General features: G+C 38.8%; 2 protein-coding genes and 1 long non-coding RNA gene across 6 annotated transcripts; 2 read left to right on the top strand and 1 right to left on the bottom strand.

The window, feature by feature from the left end:
- The first annotated feature begins 833 nt into the window (after positions 1 to 833).
- Positions 834 to 3,192, top strand: LOC140816508 (pentatricopeptide repeat-containing protein At2g13600-like). Its single transcript, XM_073175833.1, has one exon. The coding sequence runs from the start codon at positions 947 to 949 to the stop codon at positions 3,143 to 3,145; it is 2,199 nt and encodes a 732-aa protein (XP_073031934.1). The 5' UTR covers positions 834 to 946; the 3' UTR covers positions 3,146 to 3,192.
- Positions 3,193 to 3,532: 340 nt separating this feature from the next.
- On the bottom strand, positions 3,533 to 6,599 carry LOC140816510 (bidirectional sugar transporter SWEET3b). 4 transcript variants are annotated; one of them, XM_073175835.1, is made up of 7 exons: positions 6,464 to 6,599; positions 6,334 to 6,370; positions 5,850 to 6,072; positions 5,272 to 5,433; positions 5,020 to 5,139; positions 4,644 to 4,926; positions 3,533 to 3,695 (listed from the first exon to the last, which is right to left on the bottom strand). In XM_073175835.1, the coding sequence occupies exons 1-6, from the start codon at positions 6,498 to 6,500 to the stop codon at positions 4,651 to 4,653; spliced, it is 855 nt and encodes a 284-aa protein (XP_073031936.1). In that variant the 5' UTR covers positions 6,501 to 6,599; the 3' UTR covers positions 3,533 to 3,695; positions 4,644 to 4,650. The 4 variants fall into 4 exon arrangements, with proteins under 4 accessions (XP_073031936.1, XP_073031937.1, XP_073031935.1 ...); XM_073175836.1 differs by lacking the exon at positions 3,533 to 3,695 and adding an exon at positions 4,522 to 4,548; XM_073175834.1 differs by lacking the exon at positions 3,533 to 3,695 and having other exon boundaries at positions 4,530 to 4,926.
- Positions 4,779 to 6,532, top strand: LOC140816511 (uncharacterized). The gene is made up of 3 exons (XR_012114600.1): positions 4,779 to 4,917; positions 5,215 to 5,408; positions 6,300 to 6,532. It is a non-coding gene; the product is annotated as an uncharacterized lncRNA (long non-coding RNA).
- Positions 6,600 to 21,768: the final 15,169 nt, after the last annotated feature.

Raw genomic sequence — 21,768 nt, 5'->3', positions numbered from 1 at the left:
TTTTCTGAGACAGACTTGATTAGATTGATCATCTTTTCTTCTTCAGTCAAAGGTTTTGACACCACTCTGGCCTTCCCTTGTTGATGTAACAAAGGTTCAGTACCAAAGGATGGTGGTAGCCAACCTCCCGAAGTTCGTCTACTGGAACTGGGTTGTTGTTCCAGTTTCTGAATTCTTGTTTGAATATCCTTTAATATTCCAAGAATTTCTTCCTGGGTTTCAAGGATTTTCTCAACTCGTTGCGGTACAAAATATAGCATATTGCCATAATTTTGTACTGTATTATGAATTTCTCTAAGATCTGAAAAGAGCTTAGAGGAATCTGGAACTATCTCCAGAAATTTATTTGTTTGAATCATAAGTTTACCTGAGATTTTACCTGAGGGTGCAGTAGCTTCTCTTTCTGTTTCTGATATCTAACAATAGTTAGATGCACTTGTTTATATTCCAAAATTTTGGAATATTTATTTTTCTCGAACCGAAGTTCGTATTCATAATTTTTTTCAAAATTCTCCTTCTCATACACTTAGTTACTAGTAATAATAAAATTTGTGTTTGAAATAAATCAACCTAAAGCTCTGATATCATTTTGAAAGCGTGGGGATCGATTAAACTTAAAATAGGAATAAGTGTATTTTCGTCCATTTTAAGGTATTAGGGAGTAAAAGAAATTTTTTGAGGTGTAGGGAGTTTGGGTAAAGTTGAATTTGGGTTTGGGGATTTATGAGCAATTTATCTTTTTTTAATTTATAATTATAGTTTCGGTTATATATATATAATTTTTTTATTAATTAAATGAGTGGGAGTCGTCTTTTAATTATTTATTGTTATTCCTAAGTTTCCTGAAAATGGGTACGAGTGCCATCTAATCGGCTATTCATCTCTACGCTACCGTCGTCTTTTCTTTTGAAAAAACGAAAAAGTCCCACTTTTCGCAGCAAATTTTATGCCCAAACTGAGTTTCCTTTTTTTCACAAACCTCAGAAAATCACTGAAGATGGCCGTGGGATCGTCTCCAATTTATGTCACGTGGAAGCACCAGCACTTGAAAGGGAATCTAGATTCTCGTTCAGTGGACGCAGACGTTGTTGCGACGAATAAATGCATCAAATTCCTTAGCGATAAGGGGGACCTCGAACATTCCCGTCATATGTTCGATGAAATGCTTGAACGAACTGTGGTCTCGTGGAACACCATGATTACTGGATACTTCAGATGGAATAAGTTTTCCGAAGCTTTAGACTTGATTTCTGTTATGCATCACTCCATTGTGAAGCTTGACGAGACTACGTATTCCATGTCGCTGAGCTTATGTGCACGTGCGCAGTTGTTGGTTGTTGGGAAGCAGATTCATGGGATGCTTTTGAAATCTGCACTCGAAAGATTCAAGTTTGTGGGAAGTGCATTGCTGTATATGTATGGTAATTGTTATGAAATCGGAGATGGGAGGAGGGTATTTGGTGAGTTGCATGAGGAAAATGAGTTATTATGGAGTTTGATGTTAGTTTGTTATGTTCAGTGCAATTTACTTAGTGAAGCAGTTGATTTTTTTGAACGAATGCCGAAGCGGGGTGTGGTGGAGTGGTCTAAATTGATTTCTGGTTTTGTGAACTCTGAGGCTGGGTGCGAGAAGGCATTGAAGCTATTTAAGAAGATGAATGAGAGAAATGAGGCCGTTCCAAATGAGTTTACTTTGGATTGTGCTGTGAGAGCTTGTGGTAGATTAGCAGATTTGCGGGTGGGAAGGGTGGTTCATGGGCTTACAATAAAACTTGGGTTTGAATTTGAACGTTCCATATTAAGTTCATTAATCTACTTTTATTCTAGCTGCGAGCTTATGGATGATGCTATGAGAGTTTATGATGGGATAATGTTTCCCTGTTTGGATGATTCAAATGAGTTACTTGGCGGGCTTGTGAAATGGGGCCAGATTAAAAATGCTGAGTCAGTCTTTACCAAAATGATCGAAAAGAATCCAGTCTCTTATAATCTGATGATAAAAGGGTATGCTATGTGTGGTCGATTTGGGGATTCGGAAATGTTGTTTATGCAAATGCCTTTGAAGAATTTAGCTTCTCTGAATACTATGATCACAGTTTATGCTAGGAATGGTCATATTGACAAAGCTGTGGATCTTTTTGAAAAGACAAAAATAGATGGGGGATCCATTACCTGGAATTCAATGATTAAAGGATATATTCACAATGATCAGCACGAAAACGCATTGAAATTGTACGTATCAATGCTCAGATCATCAATAATTCAAACCAGATCCACCTTCTGTGCTCTGTTTCAAGCCTGTGCATGCTTGGGGTTTCTACAACAGGGTCAGGTACTTCACGCACATCTGGAAAAAACTCCATTTTCATCCAATGTATACGTTGGCACATCTCTCATTGACATGTACTCAAGATGTGGAAGCCTTGCCGATGCAAGGGCATCATTCGGCTGCATTTCTTCTCCCAATGTGGCCGCCTGGACAGCTTTGATTAATGGACACGCACATCATGGACTTGGCACTGATGCGTTGTCATTCTTTTCTGCTATGCTTGAAATGGGGATAAATCCAAATGCTGCAACTTTCGTTGCTGTTCTATCTGCTTGCACACGCTCAGGTTTATTAAACAAAGGGATCCATCTTTTCCACTCAATGAAAGAGCACTATGGTATAATTCCAACCATAGAACATTTTTCATGTGTAGTGGATCTTCTTGGTCGATCTGGTCTTCTACTACAAGCTGAGGAACTTATGGAGTCGATGCCAATTGAAGCAGACAAAATTCTCTTGATATCATTGCTCAATTCTTGTTGCTTTTGGATGGACATGGAAGTGGGTGAGAGAGTGGCAGAAAAAATGTTCGCTTTGGATCCTAATCCATCATCTGTCTGTGTTATAATGTCTAACATTTATTCAGGATTAGGGAAGTGGGGAGAGAAGCTAATGATGAGGAAACTTTTGGCAGAATTGGGAGTTAAGAAGGACCCTGGTTGTAGTTGGATTGATGTAAACAACAGAGTTCATGTATTTTCTGTAGATGATAGAGATCGTCCAGATTCTAATATGATAGCTTGTTTAGAATCTCTAACAAGAAATGCATATTCTACTAGTATATTACATTTTCTTTCTCCGCATCTAATATTGTAACATTCCTAATGTACCAACATAATCTGAATGCTGAATTTTCAAGTGAATTTTTTGTTCAAACAGAATCTTTGGATGCAAGATGATCTTCTGTTACTGCCCCATCTTTGTACGTAAGGGTTTTTGCTAGTTCATTTTTTCATTTTCCTGCCACTGCGCCTCTATCTATAATTTATATCAATTTGAGGTATTGATAACCATGCATATTTGACTATATAAAATCCTTGTGAAAGCTTTCTAGCGAATATTCTCTCTATATTCTTTCGGAGGCATGGTTGAGAAGTTAGTTCAATTTCATTGATTGTAAGGCCAAATTTTATGCATAGTCAAATGGAATTTGAAAATATTTTATCAGGAACGGTACGGAATTGAATTATCATGGTTTTGAGATATCAAGTACACATTTTTTTTTTTTTCATTTTAGATTTAGATTAGATACATTCATCCCTACCCCCTTCCCCAATTTACTAACAAACTGCTTTTATCATATGCATCGCTCCAATTTTGAGGCTCTTCTATAATTTATCCCTCGTATAATTGGCAAAAGCACCCCCTGTCAAAAAGCATAACAGATTCTAAGAAACTTCAAACAGCCTCTTTGAAGATTGTGTGTGTGTGTGTGTGTGTGTGTGTGTGTGTGTGTGTGTTTCTCTCAGTTGTTACAAACAGAAGAATTGTTGAATATTAATGGTAGTAATTATTTTAAATAACTACTAGTTAAGATAGTTATCTACTATTAATATTCAGCAAGAACAAACATATTTGATATTGTCCAGTCTTCTACAACTCGGGTTAGGCGACCGCCTAGGAGCCTCCTAGGCGCACTTGACCGCACCAAAAAGGTTCTAGGCGGCTAGCCTATACGGCAAGGGCGCCTAGGCGCTCTTAGGCAGGCCTAGGCGGTTCAAGGAGAACCTAGACGTTTAAAGTTTTTTTGAAATTATTTTTTGGACTTTTAATTTTTGAAATCTGAATTTAATTAGAACATGACATAAAAAAGAACTATAGGTCCGTGCTTTTAATTTTTTGGGATTGAAAGCCCAAATAAAATAACAATTTGTTGGCTTGCGCTTGCCCTAACACGCCACTCTCATATCTTTTGTCTATTTACTTCTGCACACATAAAGAAATCTAACAAAACCTAAAGGTAATCTTTTTTCTTTATTTTGATTTCTTTTGCATTGTTTATTATTCTGATACGCTTTAAGCATGATTAATGAACCAGGTATCAATTGGATTTTAACAAAATTCGAGCTGAAATTTAATTTAAGAACCATTACAAGTGTCTTGATATCGTAGAATCTGTCTAGCGACGTCTAGGCGGTAAGTCACCGCCTAGACGCCGTGCACCATACTAGCGTAGAATGTGTACCACGCACAAAGAAAATATCTGTTGCTAGTCCCGACTGCCGAGTAAAAGAGCACCAGGTTTTATAGACCTTTATCTTTAACTAAAATAAACAGCTACGTTGGTAGTAAGAAGATAAAAAGTGATCCGAACCTTTTGTTTACATTGTTCCCCTTTGTCCATTTGTTGCATCAGTGACCACAAGCTGAAAATTTACTGCTGATTGCTCATCATCTTTTGCCGGTGGAGTCACCTTCAAAGATTGCATCGATTTCTCTTCATCCTTTTCTGCACTTGTCTTTAGATGTGGCATTTGCTTCTTGTAATTTTTTTCCAGATCCCATTCTTTAGGCTCTTCTGTAATTCCCACTTTTCTGTACTTGCAGTATAGCAAAAGCTGGAGGATGCCTAAAGGGCTACCAACCAGGTTTGGAGACTGTGAATTACAATATCATATTTAAGTTCAGTAAATCAGACTATTACGTAGGACGACATTTTACTTTGAAATAGAGCTTTTAATCACACTAACCGCAAGGAAAAGATCACGGCTTAGTAATCCGTAAGCCATCCAGAGTGAACTAGCTAGAAATGAGAATAATGACAAGTAGAATGGCATAAACTCCACGCTCTTAGTTTGTATCACTTGTTTCTAGCATTATTAACATGACTAAATCAGTGAAAGTATATAGAAATGTACAATTATGGATATTTTGTGCATGTACAGTCTCTTCTGTTCTTCCCTTTGGTAAAAATGAATTCAATCTAAAAGAAAATGGCTCACCATAACCACCAGCGGAGAACCGTACATTGTTATAGATGCTGCCAGGCCGATGCTTCCGACAAACATCTTGCGATGGTGGTGATCATGAAAGACAAATGCTGATAGAATTGCAGTGAAGCAGAACACCAGGGTAACAGGTATTGTTAACATGACTACCTTCCTCTGTATGTACATCGCTTGGGTATGTTAATAATATGGTGTACCTTCTATTCTTCTCACACATGCATGAAATTATACACTTATTATGTTTATAAAACTCAATGTCCATCTTTTACTTTGAAAAAACTTATGTATATGTTGTGCTTAAGCTTTCCTTGGATAATCATTGCATCATACAGGCATTAAGTTTCATTTCGCTATTTCAGCACTTACAAACTGCTGTGCAAATTCATTGACAGCACTTATATGCTAGCCACTTTACATTTTTATGACTAGGGCAATTAGCCCTGTGGCTTGAATTTGAAAAACATGCATGAATGGTAAGAGTAAGACTTCTTGGAACCATGAAAGATGTGCTTGTAAAAAGTTAATGTTAGACATGGTATAAAATGCCAAAATCTTGTATAGAAGAGACTTGCCTTCCTATTTGCTGAAGCAAAGTAGAGATATATCATTATGAAGGAGAACTCTAGAAAAATGCCCAAACCATTAATAGTAACCACTGGAAAGTTTTCCCACTTGTAACTTACAACTGGCAAGCCATACCAAGTGTAAAGTAAACAATTTAATAAAGCTATGATATACGGAGTACACGAAAACTCTTCAGTGCTTTTCTTTCTTATCACCCTTGAGAAAGTTAATCTGAAATATTAAAAACATTATACAGGATTAGCACCTCAGTTATATTGCTGCATATCCTTCATTCTGTGCTACAACAATGTGTGGTTAACCAGAGAGACAATCTGGGGGTTCTATGGTACTTAAGTTGAGATATACTTAAAGGCAGTCCAAGTACATGTAGGATCCTTGCTAAGCTTAGGATTAGCTTTAATTTTTTTAGTTTTAACTCATGATTTTTGATCTTGTAGATAATTGAGTAGGAGAACAAGAACTTGTGATTACATTGGCGCAGCGTATAGTAGCATGGAGGCTGCATTTCCTGGAAGAGACACCAAAACGATTATGGTTTAACATGAAAACCTCTGGAAAAGTTCTCATATCAGATTACAAGAATCAAAGAGGAGGAGGTTACCCAAAATGCCTACTGGCAGACGCAATTTTTGATCCATGTCTTTGAAGCCAAAAAATTACTCTACAGGAGGTGATTTTGGAAGATTTAATGAAGATTAATGTTGCATTGTACTGTTAAGTGTCCTTGTGATATTTATAATGAAAAAATGAAGGGAAACAAAGAGAATAATATCAACCAAATTGTGAGAATTATGATTTATTTAGGCATTGTTTGGGGTGGGGTAAAGATATCAATAAGAAAAGGAAAAAAGTAATGTTTGTGGACGGGAGATGTTGATTCTGATTTAGTGTTTATATATATATATATATATATATATATATATATATATATATATATATAGTGCGAATAATCCGTCTGCGTTTGTGTTCAATAGTAAAACAAGAAGGAAACTAAGATTCTGTTTGGACAAATATTTATAAATGTTTTTTAGTGTTTTATAATTGAAAAAAACAAATAAGTGCTTGGACAAAAAATTTTGTAAAAAGTTTATGAAAATTTTAAAATTAAAAATATTGGTCAACCGGGTAATAAATCACAAACAAGAAAAAAATGAGGAAAAAGAAAATTATAATTAAATTTTTTTATAGAACAATTGTCCAAAAATCTTCTTAATTATTTTTAACTACAAAAACGTTCAAAAATATATTTATTCTTAAAACAACTTTTAAAACCTTTTATAATTTTCTTGGACACTTTCATAAAAACGTTTCACAAGTACTTGTCAGAATATAACCTATAACATGAAAGCAGAATTTTCCATTTTGATTCTCTTGCTAGTGGAAGATGTTCATGGACTTCCACTGTCTATTTGACGTATTTGAGTCTGAGATGTATTAGTTGTCATAATTTTCAGGTTTTTCTCTGATTTGGTGAATAGAAAAGGAGCAATTAACCACTTCCCCTTTTGCAATTGGAACATGTCAAACTTCCAGTGTCCATTTTGCACTCATGTCATCTGCTTTGTATTTTAATGTTCACGTCTTACTGTGATTTGGAGAATAGAAAAAAACATTTAATGCTGATGAAAATGTGCATTCTGGTCAGTTTCTCAGTCTTACATAATCAACAATAACTGACTTATGGGGCCTTTGCCAAACAATGGCATTAAAACCAAGAATTATATATGTTTCTTAGCTGTTTGATTTATTGAGGCATTGTTTCTCTATTTTTTAACTTTAATTTGTGTTCTTTGTAACTCTAACATGTAGAACCAATATACTAAGGCTGAGAACATGGAAAAGATAAAAAAAAATTAATATTGAGGATTTAAACCATTATATATCTACAAATGTGGTTGGACTGCTTAAGTTAACTAAAAATTCGAACTGTGTGTGTTAGCATCCATACATCTTTCACAAGAATTAGCTATTCGAATCATGTGATTCGAAGTTAAATGTAAAATGGTTCTCTGAGTCCTGCTTCTACTCTTCCATCAGCTGGATAGTTAGTTTTGTCACCGTCGGTCCATATGGTCGAAGTCTATATGATCTAATATGGTTGGACAAGTGGTAGCAGGTCAAATTGGTGATGCATTGGACTAGAATTCCCAAGGATGTCTTTTTTTTTTTTCCAGAAAAAAAGCATCCCTAATGAAAAATATCATATCTATAATGGTGACACATGCATTTCTTTTTTTGTCTCCCATTATTTCTCCCTCAACTCAACTGTTACATGGAATTCTATACGCTCGAGCAAGCATGAGCAATTCTGATGCTTCAAGGTTTATTATTTTTAATGGTGTTATGCACTCAAAATATTCTTCCAAATGGAAAATCAAAATTTTCTGGATATTCTTATATAAAAATGAGTATCATAATAACATTGGCAGCTGTATGTCTGATTAAGTTGTTGGATATGGGTTTTCTATGCGCCCAAACGCAGTGGAAATTTTAAAAATTTTATTTTATTTTTACAATCAAATATGTTTTACTTTGGGCGCTCATATGATTTTATAATCAAACATTAATATGGAGTTTAATAAAATACCTTTAGTGAATTAAATCACTTGACTCCAACTAATCCGGTATGACGGATCTAGCTCTTGATGAATTTCCTATGAACTTTCTTCAAGAACTCTTTTCTTTGTTTATTTTTCTAATTAGGTCCACGACTAGATGATCGATCCTCTTTCAAATAGCACTAGAATATTTGAAACAAGTTTTACGTTGAGATCAAAAATTTGAGAGAGGACTCAAAATTCTTTTCTTTAGAAAAATGGCCATAATAATTTGGAGGATTTTGATATGTGATTCTCCAAGAACATTTTTGTTGAATAGTAGTGGAGGCTAGGTCAATTTTATTTTTATTCCCTTAAAAACAATAGTCTTGACCTAAATTTCATAATTAACATTAATAAGCTTGATTAATTAATTGGACTAGTCCAACTAGTTTAATTAATTAATCAAAGTTTATTAATAACTTTAATTATTTAATATGTTGAACTTGTACTCATACAAGCCCATTAAACACATTCCCAATATATTTAATTTAATATTTAATAAACTCAATTATTGAGCTTAATAAATTAAATCAATTATAAATTCAACATTTGAATTTAATATTTAAATTATAAATTCAACTCCTTGAATTTATCACCTCCAAAATTTAATATTTAATAAACTCAACTTTTGAGCTTAATAAATTAAATCCTCAAATTTTATAAATTCAAGTCCTTGAATTTATTCTCTTTAAATTTCATAAATTCAACTTCTTGAATTTACTATCTTTTAAATTCAAGTCCTTGAATTTATTTTCTCAAAATTAATTATCATAAATTCAACTCATTGAATTTACTATATCATAATATAAATTCAACCATTTGAATTTATTCTCTCAACTTGAACAAATGATCAAGTACTTGTGTGACCCTCAATGGTTCATGGATACAACTAGCCGTGGGTTCACAACTTTTTGTGATTCAGAATAATATTTATTCTTATTCGAGCTTACCCTAGTTAGCCCCATTCTTTTCATCAACACCTTGATTAAGAATGTCAGAACTCATTTCTGATTGCACCCATCAGATCATGGTAAGAGCGTCTAGTAGCATCGCCCCATGATCCCCTAGGTATCACTGATAGTGCTTGCAAAAACCAGTCGATTATTATTAACGTACAATACGGTCCCTTCATCTCATATATAGCGATCGAATCTGCAACCATTGGTTCATCGAGGGTTGCATAATAATTCGATAACTATGTGATAACTACAAATAGTGGCATCGCATTTACGGTTGGAGAATTCCTTCTCTAACGTACATCTCATACTCTGGCCAGAGATTCCATGCACTATTATTGTGGGGACCCGGACTCTAACTCTTTTCTTTGGGATTAAACGGATCGTTAATATAAAAAGTGGGTCAAATTTTTCGCTTTTCAACATTTATTCTAATGATGTATAAACAAGCATAAAGTCTTTATTTATTTTACAATCACAATATACAAACACAAAGTACAACATGTCTTGTTCCGTCCATACTCAACAACTAGTAATTAAATACAGTACATGTCAAAAGTACAACTACTAGTTCTTCTGCTAAGCCCGAGATCACCACGCTATATCCATCTCTCATCCTCTGTGTGACCCAGATCCTGCCCCACCTGTTGTTATGCACACATACAGACATAACAACAGCCGGAAACTCCGGTGAGAACAAATCCCAGTATAAACATGTATACATGCATATAATCAATCTAAAACATGCCACATGATATAATGAATGACATCCATATAAACATGCTATGCAATGCGAATCAAACCATGTCTGGACTCGACTCGACTAGAACTCTAGGGATCCCGGTGTGAATAAGACGTCAATGGTTGTCACCTACCCTCCCACTCGGGGTGACTGTACGTCTTATTCCTAGATTTCGGTCTGAGCTGTATCAATGGCTGCAATAGGAGTAAGGGCTGCTCCTAAGCTGAGATACACCGAACATCTAGATAGTTGACAATGGCTGTCAACGACTCTCCTATCTTAAATGCAATGAATATCAATCTGTAAACAAAGCATGCTCATATTCATATCTGAATATCACAACGATCTTATTTGCTTGAATACAAGTCTATAAACAAAGCATAATCATGTTATAAGATTTGAATATAATTCTATAAACAATTCATAAACATGTTACCATATATACAATAATACTAGTATGTGATTTTGGTTGGGAAACTCAAATAATATCTTATTTGAGTCTTGTCTTCCCAAACAAACATGGCTTATACCTTTCTTTACACACTCTGCGTCGCAGTCGAAGTCTCGAAGACGAATCTGGCAAACCAAATCTAAAATGGAAATGTTAATACACATTCTATCAATCTCTAATCTCAATCAACACATACCCACTTAAATACTTGATTTCGGTATCCTTTCAACGGAATAATCTTCATATTAAATAATCTATATCAATTCTCCTAATTCATAATCGATAACGGTATAAATCTGATACCATATCCCAGCTAATACAACTCTGAAATTCCTAACTATTCTATACAGTGTCCGCTCTTAAATCCGCTTACAATTATACAATGTCTAACATGTCAGAAACAACATATATGAATCATATCTGATTTCTTCAACATCATAATTTCAAGACATGTCAAAACATAGTAAAACTTACGTTCACGTGTAGCCTGTAACGATAGGAACACGATACTGAAGTCAGATTCAAAATCTGACGGACGGATTGAAATATAAAGGCGTAAGGATTTCTTCGAAAGTTTCTAAAACCTTTTCCTTTGATTCTTCCTCGTTTTCTGATGAATTCTAAGTGATATACATATATATATATATATCCCGTTGCATGAATACAAAACGTGGCTTATTTTTGTGAGTTTTGATTGGCGCTCGGGCGGTAAGAAAGTACCGCTCGAGCGCGGCACTTTCTGTCCCAGCATTTCAGTAATGCTCCTTGGCGCTCGGGCGGTCACAATCTACCGCCCGGGCGCCACATCTTCTGCCCGAACATGCTACATTGGTGCTCGGGCGCCAATGGTTCTGCCCAAAACTTGTGTAATTTATATGCTTTGCCCAATCTGGTCTTGTAATGGCCCATTTATAATTATCTCTATTCAAATTCACTAATCTCATAGCAAATTACGATAATCAAATTCTCGGGCATTACATTTCTCCCCCTCTAAGAAGTGATTTCGCCCTCGAAATCGCACATCATTCTATTAATGCAAGCATCAAAAGTAATAACATCAAAGTTAGATCAATACTTACATTATTGAAATAACTCGGGGTGTTTCTGTCGCATGTCGGCTTCTGTCTCCCATGTCGCTTCTTCAGCGCCGTGATGACTCCATTGGACTTTCACTAGAGGAATAGTCTTCATTCTGAGCTTCTTTTCCTTCCGATCAAGAATCTGTATCGGTTGTTCAATATAGCTCAATGTCTGATCAAGCTCAGCTTCGTCAGGCTGAATGACATGAGAAATATCTGGCATGTATCTACGCAACATCGATACATGAAAAACGTCATGTATACCAGATAGAGAAGGAGGAAGAGCCAGTCGATAGGCTCGGTCGCCAATTTTCTCTAAGATCTCGTAAGGACCGACGTATCTAGGAGACAGCTTCCCACGCTTACCAAATCTTACAACACCTCTGAATGGGGAAATCTTTAGAAATACTCGGTCTCCTTGTTCAAATACCAACGGTCTACGTCTGACATTGGCGTATTTGGCTTGCCTATCTTGCGCCGTCTTCATCCTTTTCTGAATGATTTTCACCTTCTCAGTCATGTCACGAATCATATCTGGCCCAAGTTTTGGTACCTCTGAAATGTCATCCCAGTATAGCGGGGATCTGCACTTCTTACCATATAAAGCTTCAAACGGTGACATCTCAATGCTCGTCTGATAGCTATTATTGTAAGAGAATTCACAAAGAGGTAGGGAATCTTGCCAACTAGTGCAAAAATCTAGCACTACGGCTCTTAGCATATCCTCAAGTGTCTGGATAGTCCGCTCTGACTGTCCGTCTGTCTGAGGATGATAAGCAGTACTCAGGTGTAATGTCGTACCTAAGGCCTGCTGTAAACTGTGCCAGAAGTGTGAAGTAAATCGTGGATCACGATCTGATACGATAGACTTCGGCACACCATGTAATCTGACTACCTCTCGGACATATATCTCCGCCATATGATCGTGTCTGTAAGTCATTTTGTACGGAATGAAGCAAGCGGATTTGGTCAGTCTGTCAATGATGACCCAAATCGCATCACAGTCTTTAGATGATCGAGGTAACTTCGTCACGAAATCCATGGAAATGTGATCCCATTTCCATTCTGGAATAGCTAAACTCTGAAGTAAACCTCCGGGCTTCTTCCTCTCGGCCTTCACCTGTTGGCAATTTAAGCAATTTGACACAAATTTGGCGATATCTGACTTCATCTGCTTCCAGCAGAACTGTGTCTTCATATCATTGTACATCTTTCTGCCACCAGGATGAATGCTGAACCTACTACAGTGTGCTTCGGACATAATCTGATCTCTCAAGTCTGAAACATCTGGCACAACAAGACGGTTATTTACGTACAAAACATGCTCACGCACCTGATATTCTGACAAATGCCCTGATCTGACCACTTGAATCGATCTTTGCACATTCTGATCTGTTCTTTGTGCCGCTTTAATTCTTATGATCAAGTCTGGCTCAACTTGAATAGCAGCAAGTCGTAATGGCCTTCTATCTGTATCAAATTCTAATCCAGAGAAACAACAATTTTCAACTAGCTTTGTAACACCTATCGTTGATAAGGATAAGGAGCAAACCTTTCGACTTAAGGCGTCTGCTGCTGCATTTGACTTCCCTGGATAATATTTGATCTCGCAATCAAAGTCTTTTAACAGATCAAGCCATCTACGCTGTCGCATGTTCAACTCTGACTGAGAAAACAAGTATTTTAGGCTTTTATGGTCTGAGTAAATCTCAAATTTCTCGCCATAAAGATAATGACGCCAGATCTTTAGTGCAAATACGATAGCCGCCAATTCAAGATCATGAATGGGATATCGAGTCTCGTGAGTCTTCAACTGTCTTGAGGCATATGCGACCACATGACCTCGCTGCATAAGAACACATCCCAAACCTCTGTGAGAGGCATCACAATATACAACGAAATCACCCGTACCTGAAGGAATCATCAAGACAGGTGCACTGGTCAGCCTCTTCTTCAATTCTAGAAAGCTAGACTCACACTCCTCAGACCATAGGAATGGCGCATTCTTCTGTGTCAATTGTGTAATTGGCTTCGCAATACGGAAGAAATCTTGGATGAATCGTCTATAGTATCCTGCTAGACCCATGAAACTGCGTATCTCTGGCACAGAAGTCGGTCTCGACCAACTGATCACAGCTTCTACTTTACTTGGATCTACAGAAATACCATCTCCAGATATGATATGTCCCAAAAAGACAACTCGATTTAACCAAAATTCACACTTTGACAATTTGGCATACAATCTCTCATTTTTCAGTGTCTGCAACACAATTCTGAGATGCTCTGCATGCTCATTCTTGTTCTTAGAATACACCAGAATATCATCGATAAAGACAATAACAAAATCATCCAAATACCTCTGAAAGATTTGATTCATCAAGCCCATAAATACCGCCGGAGCATTTGTTAAACCAAAAGGCATGACAATAAATTCGTAATGCCCATACCTGGTTCGAAATGCTGTCTTCGGTATGTCTATATCTCGAACTCAGAGCTGATGATATCCGGATCGCAAATCAATCTTAGAATAAACAGAGGATCCCTGCAACTGATAAAATAAATCATCAATTCTAGGCAAAGGATACTTGTTCTTTATCGTTGCCTTATTCAGTTGCCTGTAATCGATACACAACCGCATCGATCCATCTTTCTTTCGCACAAATAGCACCGAAGCGCCCCAAGGAGATACACTAGGTCTGATATATCCCTTGGCTAGCAGATCTTCCAACTGTGCCTTCAATTCTTTCAACTCTATCGGCGCCATCCTATACGGAGCTCTTGAAATAGGAATGGTACCTGGAATCAAATCAATACTAAAATCTACCTCTCGCACTGGAGGTAACCCTGGAATCTCCTCTGGAAACACATCTGCAAATTCTCGTACTACTGGAAAATCTGCCAATGTCGGGCTAGATTTCTGTACATCTACTGCATACACAAGGAACCCATCTGCTCCTTTCTGCAACAACTTATTCATAGTCAAAGCCGAAATCAAGGGAATCCGAGATCTGGAACCCTTACCGTAGAATTTCCACTCTTCTGCCATTTCTGGTCTGAATCTGACAATCTTGTGGAAACAATCCACGGTGGCTTTGTACTTTGTTAACGTATCAATTCCAACAATGCAATCAAAATCATCTAACCCAAGTACTATGCAATTTAGATCAATTTCATGACCCTCAAATTGTATGATGCAATGTCTAACTGTAGTCACCGAAATCAATCCACTTCCTAACGGAGAAGTAATCGACACGACATCCAACAATGACTCTACAGGCAAAGAATGCAATAATGCAAATTTTTCTGAAATGAATGTATGCGATGCACCCGTATCTATCAATATATAAGCAGGATAACCGCAAAGGAAACAGTTACCTGCAATGACATCATCTGGGGCATCCTGTGCTTGCTCCTCTGTCAACGCAAACACCTGAGCCTGTTGTCGGGTCGGCTGACTCCCGGTAGGACCACCTCTGGCTCAAGGCTGAGTCTGTGCAGGTGGCGGCTGAAAAGAGTGAACAGATGAAGCTGGCCTCTCAGGCTGAGTCACTGAGGCAGATGACCCTGCAGCCTGAAATCTCGATGTACCACTTCTCTGAGGACAGACCTTGGCATAATGCCCCGGTTGCTTGCATATATTACATCTGCCCACTACACCCTGACACTGTTCTGTGGCATGCTTACCTCCACAAGGACTGCAATATCCACTTGCCACCTCTAAACTCTGGCCAAAACCTCTCTGTCTTGACCCGCTGGAGCTCGACGAACTGCTCCCTGCCCTCTTAAACTCTTTGCCCTTCACTTTCAACGGGTCCTTCCGCCCGCTGCTACTACCGCCGCTATCAAATCTAGAAGGAGGTTGTGCTGGAGGTAGTGGCGGTCTTGGAATCGGAGCAACATACAGAACACTCCATTGTCTCAGCAACCCTGCTTCAGCTCCTTTGGCACGATTCAATGCTTCAGAGAATTTATTGGGTCTCCCAGTATTAACCAATGTAAAGACATCAGGATTTAAGCCGTTTATAAACTGATCTGCTACGGCTTCATCATTACCTGAAATGTGAGGTGCAAAGCGAAGCAAGGAAGAAAATTTAGCAACGTACTCTTCAATGTTTAATTGTCCTTGCCTCAGGTTTGCAAACTCAGCACCTTTATCTTTACGGTAGGTGTAGAGCCCAATTTCGTACACGTAAAACCCTTGCATTTATTTAGATTATTAAAGCATTTAAATTATTTTAAAGGAGTTTAGTCATGCATAATTTATTTAAATGCATTATTTTAAATTATTTACGTTTATGAGATGCACGTTAAGATGTTTCGAGTTTCATGTTTCAGGCGATTACTCGAGGCGGGGTCGAGGAAGAGACCGGTGACGATTTTGGAAATTTAAAATGTGGTATTTCATTTTAAGTTGAGGATGGGGAAATTTATTTAAGTTATCAAGTTTTAATATTTTAAAGTATTATTATGTATTTAGAGATTTAAGAGCTTGAAACTTTTAAAATTGGTGTGTAATTATTTTAATTGTAGAGTTTGATCAAATTAGTGTGTGTTAACTTTTTATTAGTAATTTAAAAAGTATATTTAGCTAGAGTTTCTCCTAATTAAAACACACACACACGTTACACACACTCACACACACTTACACTGTTTTTACACACACTAAACACACACACTCACCTTACGTTTCAGATTTTTATATTTTTAAGAGAGGAATTCTAGGGTTCTTCTCCCCATAGCAGCCGCCCCCTCCTCTGAAATATTCCAGCAAGTTTTGTGAATTTTCTTCAAAGAATTTTAGCGCCACAATCGTCCCGGATCAAGCCTCGCTCCATCTCCGCTTCGGTGTCGTCGTACGGTACTTTTAAATATCAAAAAGGCACGTATAATCTCTCCTTGACTACGTCGATCATGTCATATTATGCGATGTGTTGTTTTATGCGTAAAACTTATGTATGATGTTCATAGTTTGAGCGGATAATCGTTGGGATCGATTTCGAAGGAAAATTTTTAGATCTAAATCACGTTTTTACTGTTCTTGGTTAAACTGCGAATTTTCGGTACATATTTTGAGAAAACTTTCAACTAGAAAATTGTAGATCTTTTCGATACCTTCGATATGATATAAAATTTGAGATTTTTGGATGAAAATTGAGTGAGTTATGGCGTTTTTCGTGGGACTGCGCAAACTGCGACTTTGACGAAAATTGTGTTCTTGAAGTTTCTATGTTGCAGGCTTCGTTGGGGATCGACGGGTGATCGTTGCTGCGTCTAGGTATGATTAGTATGATGTTGGGATGTTAATTGATACGTCGTTTAGTGTCGATAGGCATTCGAATGTATTAGAAGTCGTAGGAAACTTTTCGGGTCAATTGCCACGTTTTTGAATTGTATGTGTCGTAGGGTGAACATCGTTGCTTTGGGTGTTGTACGATTTTGTTTTGATGTTATGGCATGCTAAGATGGTCTCATGGTGTCGATTCATAGTCCGTGCAATCGAGTCTAGAAAGTTAAGCGAAACATGTACAAAATTTTCGTTGGTTCGCGTTCACAGCGAGTACACGGACCCATACCCGGACCTCTACACGGGGTCCGTGCCTTTTGTTCTTCCGGAGTGTCTTTTTACAGTTTCTACACGGACCCCCACACGGACCTATGCACGGGGTCCGTGCCCCCCTCCTTTTCGATGTCTTTTTACAGTGTCTACACGGATCCCTACACGGACCTCAGCACGGGGTCCGTGTCTCCCCTTTTCTGCCCACACATTTTACAGTACCTACACGGACCCGGAGCCGGACCTGGGCACGGGGCCCGTGTACTCACGTTTTTGGGAAAAATAATATTGTTGCTTTTAAGATTGATGTCCCGGTTTAGTGCAAGGGTTATCAAGGTCGTGTCATGGGAAAATGTAGAATGTCCTAAGAAATGATTGAGCTTGAGAGTAAGTATGATTATCTACGTCTAAGTTATGCAATTTAAGTAAGTGAATTCAAGTTAGCATGTTGCAGCAACTACACCGATCGAAGTCCAACGAATCCCTCAACGCCAAGTAAGTATGTATGACGTGCAAGAAAATATTTTAAGTTTTTGAGGTATGCTAAATGTCTTGTGACCATATTATGTTTAGGATTGGAAAGCGTTAAATTATGAACGGGGACCAATCCGCCCGTTAAATTATGAACGGGTTAGATCGTGGTTGGAAAGCGTTAAATTATGAACGGGGACCAACCAGCCCGTTAAATTATGAACGGGGATCTTATGTATGCGGCAGTGGATACGTCCCTGTCAGCCCAGTACTGTGGTATAGTCTGATCAGGCTCTTTTATGTTATGGGTCACATGCTTTGAAACATCCTCTACGCAAAATGATGAAGCTACGTATGTTCAAGTATGCAGTATGTTTATGAAAGTTTATGTTGATGGCACGTCTAGCTATGTACGTACGTATGTTTAAGTTTATTATGCAAACTCAAGTTTCAAGTTATGTATGTCCTATTTTTAAGATGCATGCGATTTTATTATGTAGTACTCGTTATTCCAGTTTATACGTGTTGAGTCTTTAGACTCACTAGACTTGATCGATGCAGGTGACTATGTTGAGGAGGCAGGAGGTGATGACCAAGGGGCAGGCTTGGGCTGAGTGGCAGGCTAGACCCGAGGACCGCAAAGTTTACGTTTTATGCAAAGTTTAAAAATACTCTGAGTTTTTAAGCATCTGGATGCGAAATATTTTGAGACAATTTCTTTTAACAAAATTTTATTGGTGACGGATGATTGTGAGATTATTTTATGAATGTTGAGTGACGACCGTATGAATGTTTACAATTAAGAAAATTTTTAATTTTTCCGCAAATTTTAAGTATGAAAAGTACGGTTCGTTACAGTTGGTATCAGAGCGGTGTTCTTGTAAAGGTTATGCCTACTGCCAGTCTCAAGAAGCTCACGAAGTCACACCTCAAGTCTGTAAGTTTTAAAGTTTTGCATTATGTTATGTAGTAAGCATCAAGTTATGATTTCAGTATGTGCATGTTTTAAGTTTGATTTACGTGCATAATAAAATATTGATATATGTTCACGCATATTGGGTTTACGTGTTGGGTGAATTATTGGAACAGTATGCCACCTAGACGTTTGGTTGACCGGGAAACAAGGGATGAGAACAGGGAGCATCGAGTTGAGGACAGGGAACATCGAGATGAGGAGAGGGCCAATCCTCCACCACCTCCACCACCAGATATGCAGGCTCAGATGCTTGCTGGTATGACGCAGTTCTTCGCACAGTTTGCGGGGAACCAGGCAGCAGCAATGGGTGCAGGGGCGAGGCCCCAAACAGAGGCAGTATATGAGAGGTTCCGGAGGATGAGTCCGAAGGAGTTTTCGGGTACCACTGACCCGATGATAGCCGAGGGATGGATCAAGTCCATCGAGGTAATTTTCAACTTTATGGAGCTGACGGATGCTGACAGAGTCCGTTGTGCCACCTTCTTATTAACTGGAGACGCTAGGCTATGGTGGGAGAGTGCGTCAGTGGAAGTCAATTTACAGGTGCTGCCTTGGAATGGCTTCAAGGCGGTCTTCTACTCCAAGTACTTCACTGAGGAAGTACGATCCAGACTCACCAGCGAGTTCATGACGCTACGACAGGGAGACAGTAGCGTGGCAGAATTCGTGAGGAAGTTTGAGAGGGGGTGTTACTTTGTACCCCTGATTTTGAATGATGCCCAAGCAAAACTGAGGCATTTTCTAAATGGATTGCGGCCGATCCTGCGCCGTGACGTGAGGGTAGCTGGCCCTACTTCTTATGCAGTTGCTGTTTCTAGAGCTCTGGTTGCAGAGCAAGACCAGCGGGATATTGAGGCGGACAGGCAGGGCAAGAGGCCCTATCAGGCTCCACCGCAGCCACACCAACAGCAACAGAATCAGCGACCCCACTTTAAGAAACCGTATCAGGGGCCGCCAGGAAAGAAACTTTTTCAGGGACCACCTAAGGGCAAGGGTCCCATTCAGCAACAGGGAGCGCCACCGAGGCCAGTCGTTTTTCCAGTGTGCCCAAAATGCAACCGCCAGCACCCGGGACAGTGCTTATATGGGTCAGGCAAATGTTTTAAATGTGGAGCTACGGATCACATGCTTAAGGAATGCCCACAGTGGAAGCAACCAACCCAGGGCAGGGTATTCGCCATGCATGCACATGAGGCGGATCCAGACACCACCTTACTGACTGGTAAACTTTTCTACCTAAGCTCAGTATTATTTTGCCTCGCATGTGGAATTTTTTTTTGTTACTTGGGATTATTAGCGTGCTAGTAATATTTTGTTTGCCTAGGGTTATTGAATTCTATTGTGCTTAAGGTTTATGTTAGAAATTTTGGGAAAATAAGTGGTGTTGTACTAACGCATCTCAGGAAACATTTTTATTAAGAGATTATCCACAACTGCACTGATAGACTCAGGAGCCACTCACTCCTTCATATCAGAGACGTTTGCTAATCATTTGGACCTCAAGTCCATTGGCCTAGACGTGAACTTTTCAGTGACAGTCCCATCAGGGGAAGAGTTGTTAGCTACCAGCGTGGTAAGAGATATCGATCTAGAACTGCATGGCCACCTAGTATATGCAGGTTTAATCCTATTGCCGATGCCAGAGTTCGACATCATATTGGGAATGGACTGGCTGACTAAGAACAGAGTTCTGATTGATTTTCAGAAGAGGTCAGTATTAGTCAGGCCGCTGGGCATGGAGCAATTTCTTTTCGAGCCAGCTAGATGGAGGAGTTTTCCTCGCATGATTTCGTGCATGCAGGCGAGGAGACTTATTTCCAAGGGGTGTCAGGCTTTCTTGGCCAGTGTTATTTCAGGGCCTGACATGCCCACTCCTTCTATATCAGAAGTGCCAGTAGTCAGAGAATTCTCAGACGTCTTTCCTGATGACGTCACAGGTCTTCCACCCGATAGAGAGGTGGAGTTCTCCATTGATCTCATGCCAGGTACAGTGCCAATCTCTAAGGCACCGTACAGATTAGCTCCAGCAGAGATGTTAGAACTGAAGCAGCAGATTCAGGAACTTTTAGACAAAGAGTTCATCCGCCCGAGCTTCTCACCGTGGGACGCACTAGTACTCTTTGTGAAAAAGAAGGATGGGAGCATGAGACTATGCATCGATTACCGTGAGCTGAACAAGGTAACGATTAAGAATAAGTGCCCGTTGCCTAGAATCGAAGATTTGTTCGATCAGTTGCAGGGAGCTACCGTGTTCTCCAAGATAGATCTTTGATCATGGTATCACCAGTTGAAAGTGAAGGACGCAGACGTTTACAAAACGGCCTTCAGAACCAGATATGGGCATTACGAGTTCTTAGTAATGCCATTTGGATTGACGAATGCTCCAGCAATTTTCATGGACCTCATGAACTGAGTATTTCAGCCCCACCTCGACCAATTCGTCATAGTATTCATTGACGACATCCTTATATACTCGAAGAGCCATGAGGAGCATAGCCAGCACTTGAGGACAGTTTTACAGGTTTTGCAGAGTCGCAAGTTATTTGCGAAGTTCAGTAAGTGCGAGTTTTGGTTGCAGAAAGTAGCGTTTTTGGGACATATAGTGTCTAGCAGAGGGATTGAAGTGGATCCAGCCAAAGTGGCAGCTGTCAAGGAATGGGTAGAGCCAAAGAATGCATCAGAGATCCGCAGCTTTTTGGGTTTAGCTGGTTACTACCGTAAGTTTATTAAGGGATTTTCGTCCATAGCAGTGCCACTCACTTCACTAACCAAGAAGAATGCTAAATTTGTGTGGAGTGATGAATGTCAAAAGGGCTTCGACACTTTGAAGCAAGCTCTCATTTTAGCTCCGGTGTTAGCCATGCCATCAGGGCAAGGAGATTATGTGTTATACACCGATGCATCTAAGCTCGGTTTAGGAGCAGTGTTGATGCAACAGGGTCGAGTTATAGCTTATGCTTCCAGACAGTTAAAGGTGCATGAGAAGAACTACCCGACTCAAGATTTGGAATTAGCCGCCGTTGTCTTTGCATTGAAAATTTGGAGACATTACTTATACGGCGAGAAGTTCCAGATTT

The sequence above is a fragment of the Primulina eburnea genome, chromosome 16, assembly GCF_022965805.1.
Source record: "Primulina eburnea isolate SZY01 chromosome 16, ASM2296580v1, whole genome shotgun sequence".
Classification (NCBI taxonomy): domain Eukaryota; kingdom Viridiplantae; phylum Streptophyta; class Magnoliopsida; order Lamiales; family Gesneriaceae; genus Primulina; species Primulina eburnea.
Note: the sequence above shows the minus strand (reverse complement) of the source record. Positions and strands in the feature narration are given on the sequence as shown.

What these genes read in the sequence shown, in the direction of transcription:
- LOC140816508 (XM_073175833.1), top strand. Translation starts at nt 947, where the DNA reads ATGCCCAAACTGAGTTTCCTTTTTTTCACAAACCTCAGAAAATCACTG.
- LOC140816510 (XM_073175835.1), bottom strand. Translation starts at nt 6,500, where the DNA reads ATGGATCAAAAATTGCGTCTGCCAGTAGGCATTTTGG. An exon ending in TCTGCCAGTAGGCATTTTGG is followed by an intron (nt 6,371 to 6,463) that starts GTAACCTCCTCC and finishes TGTCTCTTCCAG; the next exon opens with GAAATGCAGCCTCCATGCTA. An exon ending in GTTCTCCGCTGGTGGTTATG is followed by an intron (nt 5,140 to 5,271) that starts GTGAGCCATTTT and finishes TAATAATGCTAG; the next exon opens with AAACAAGTGATACAAACTAA.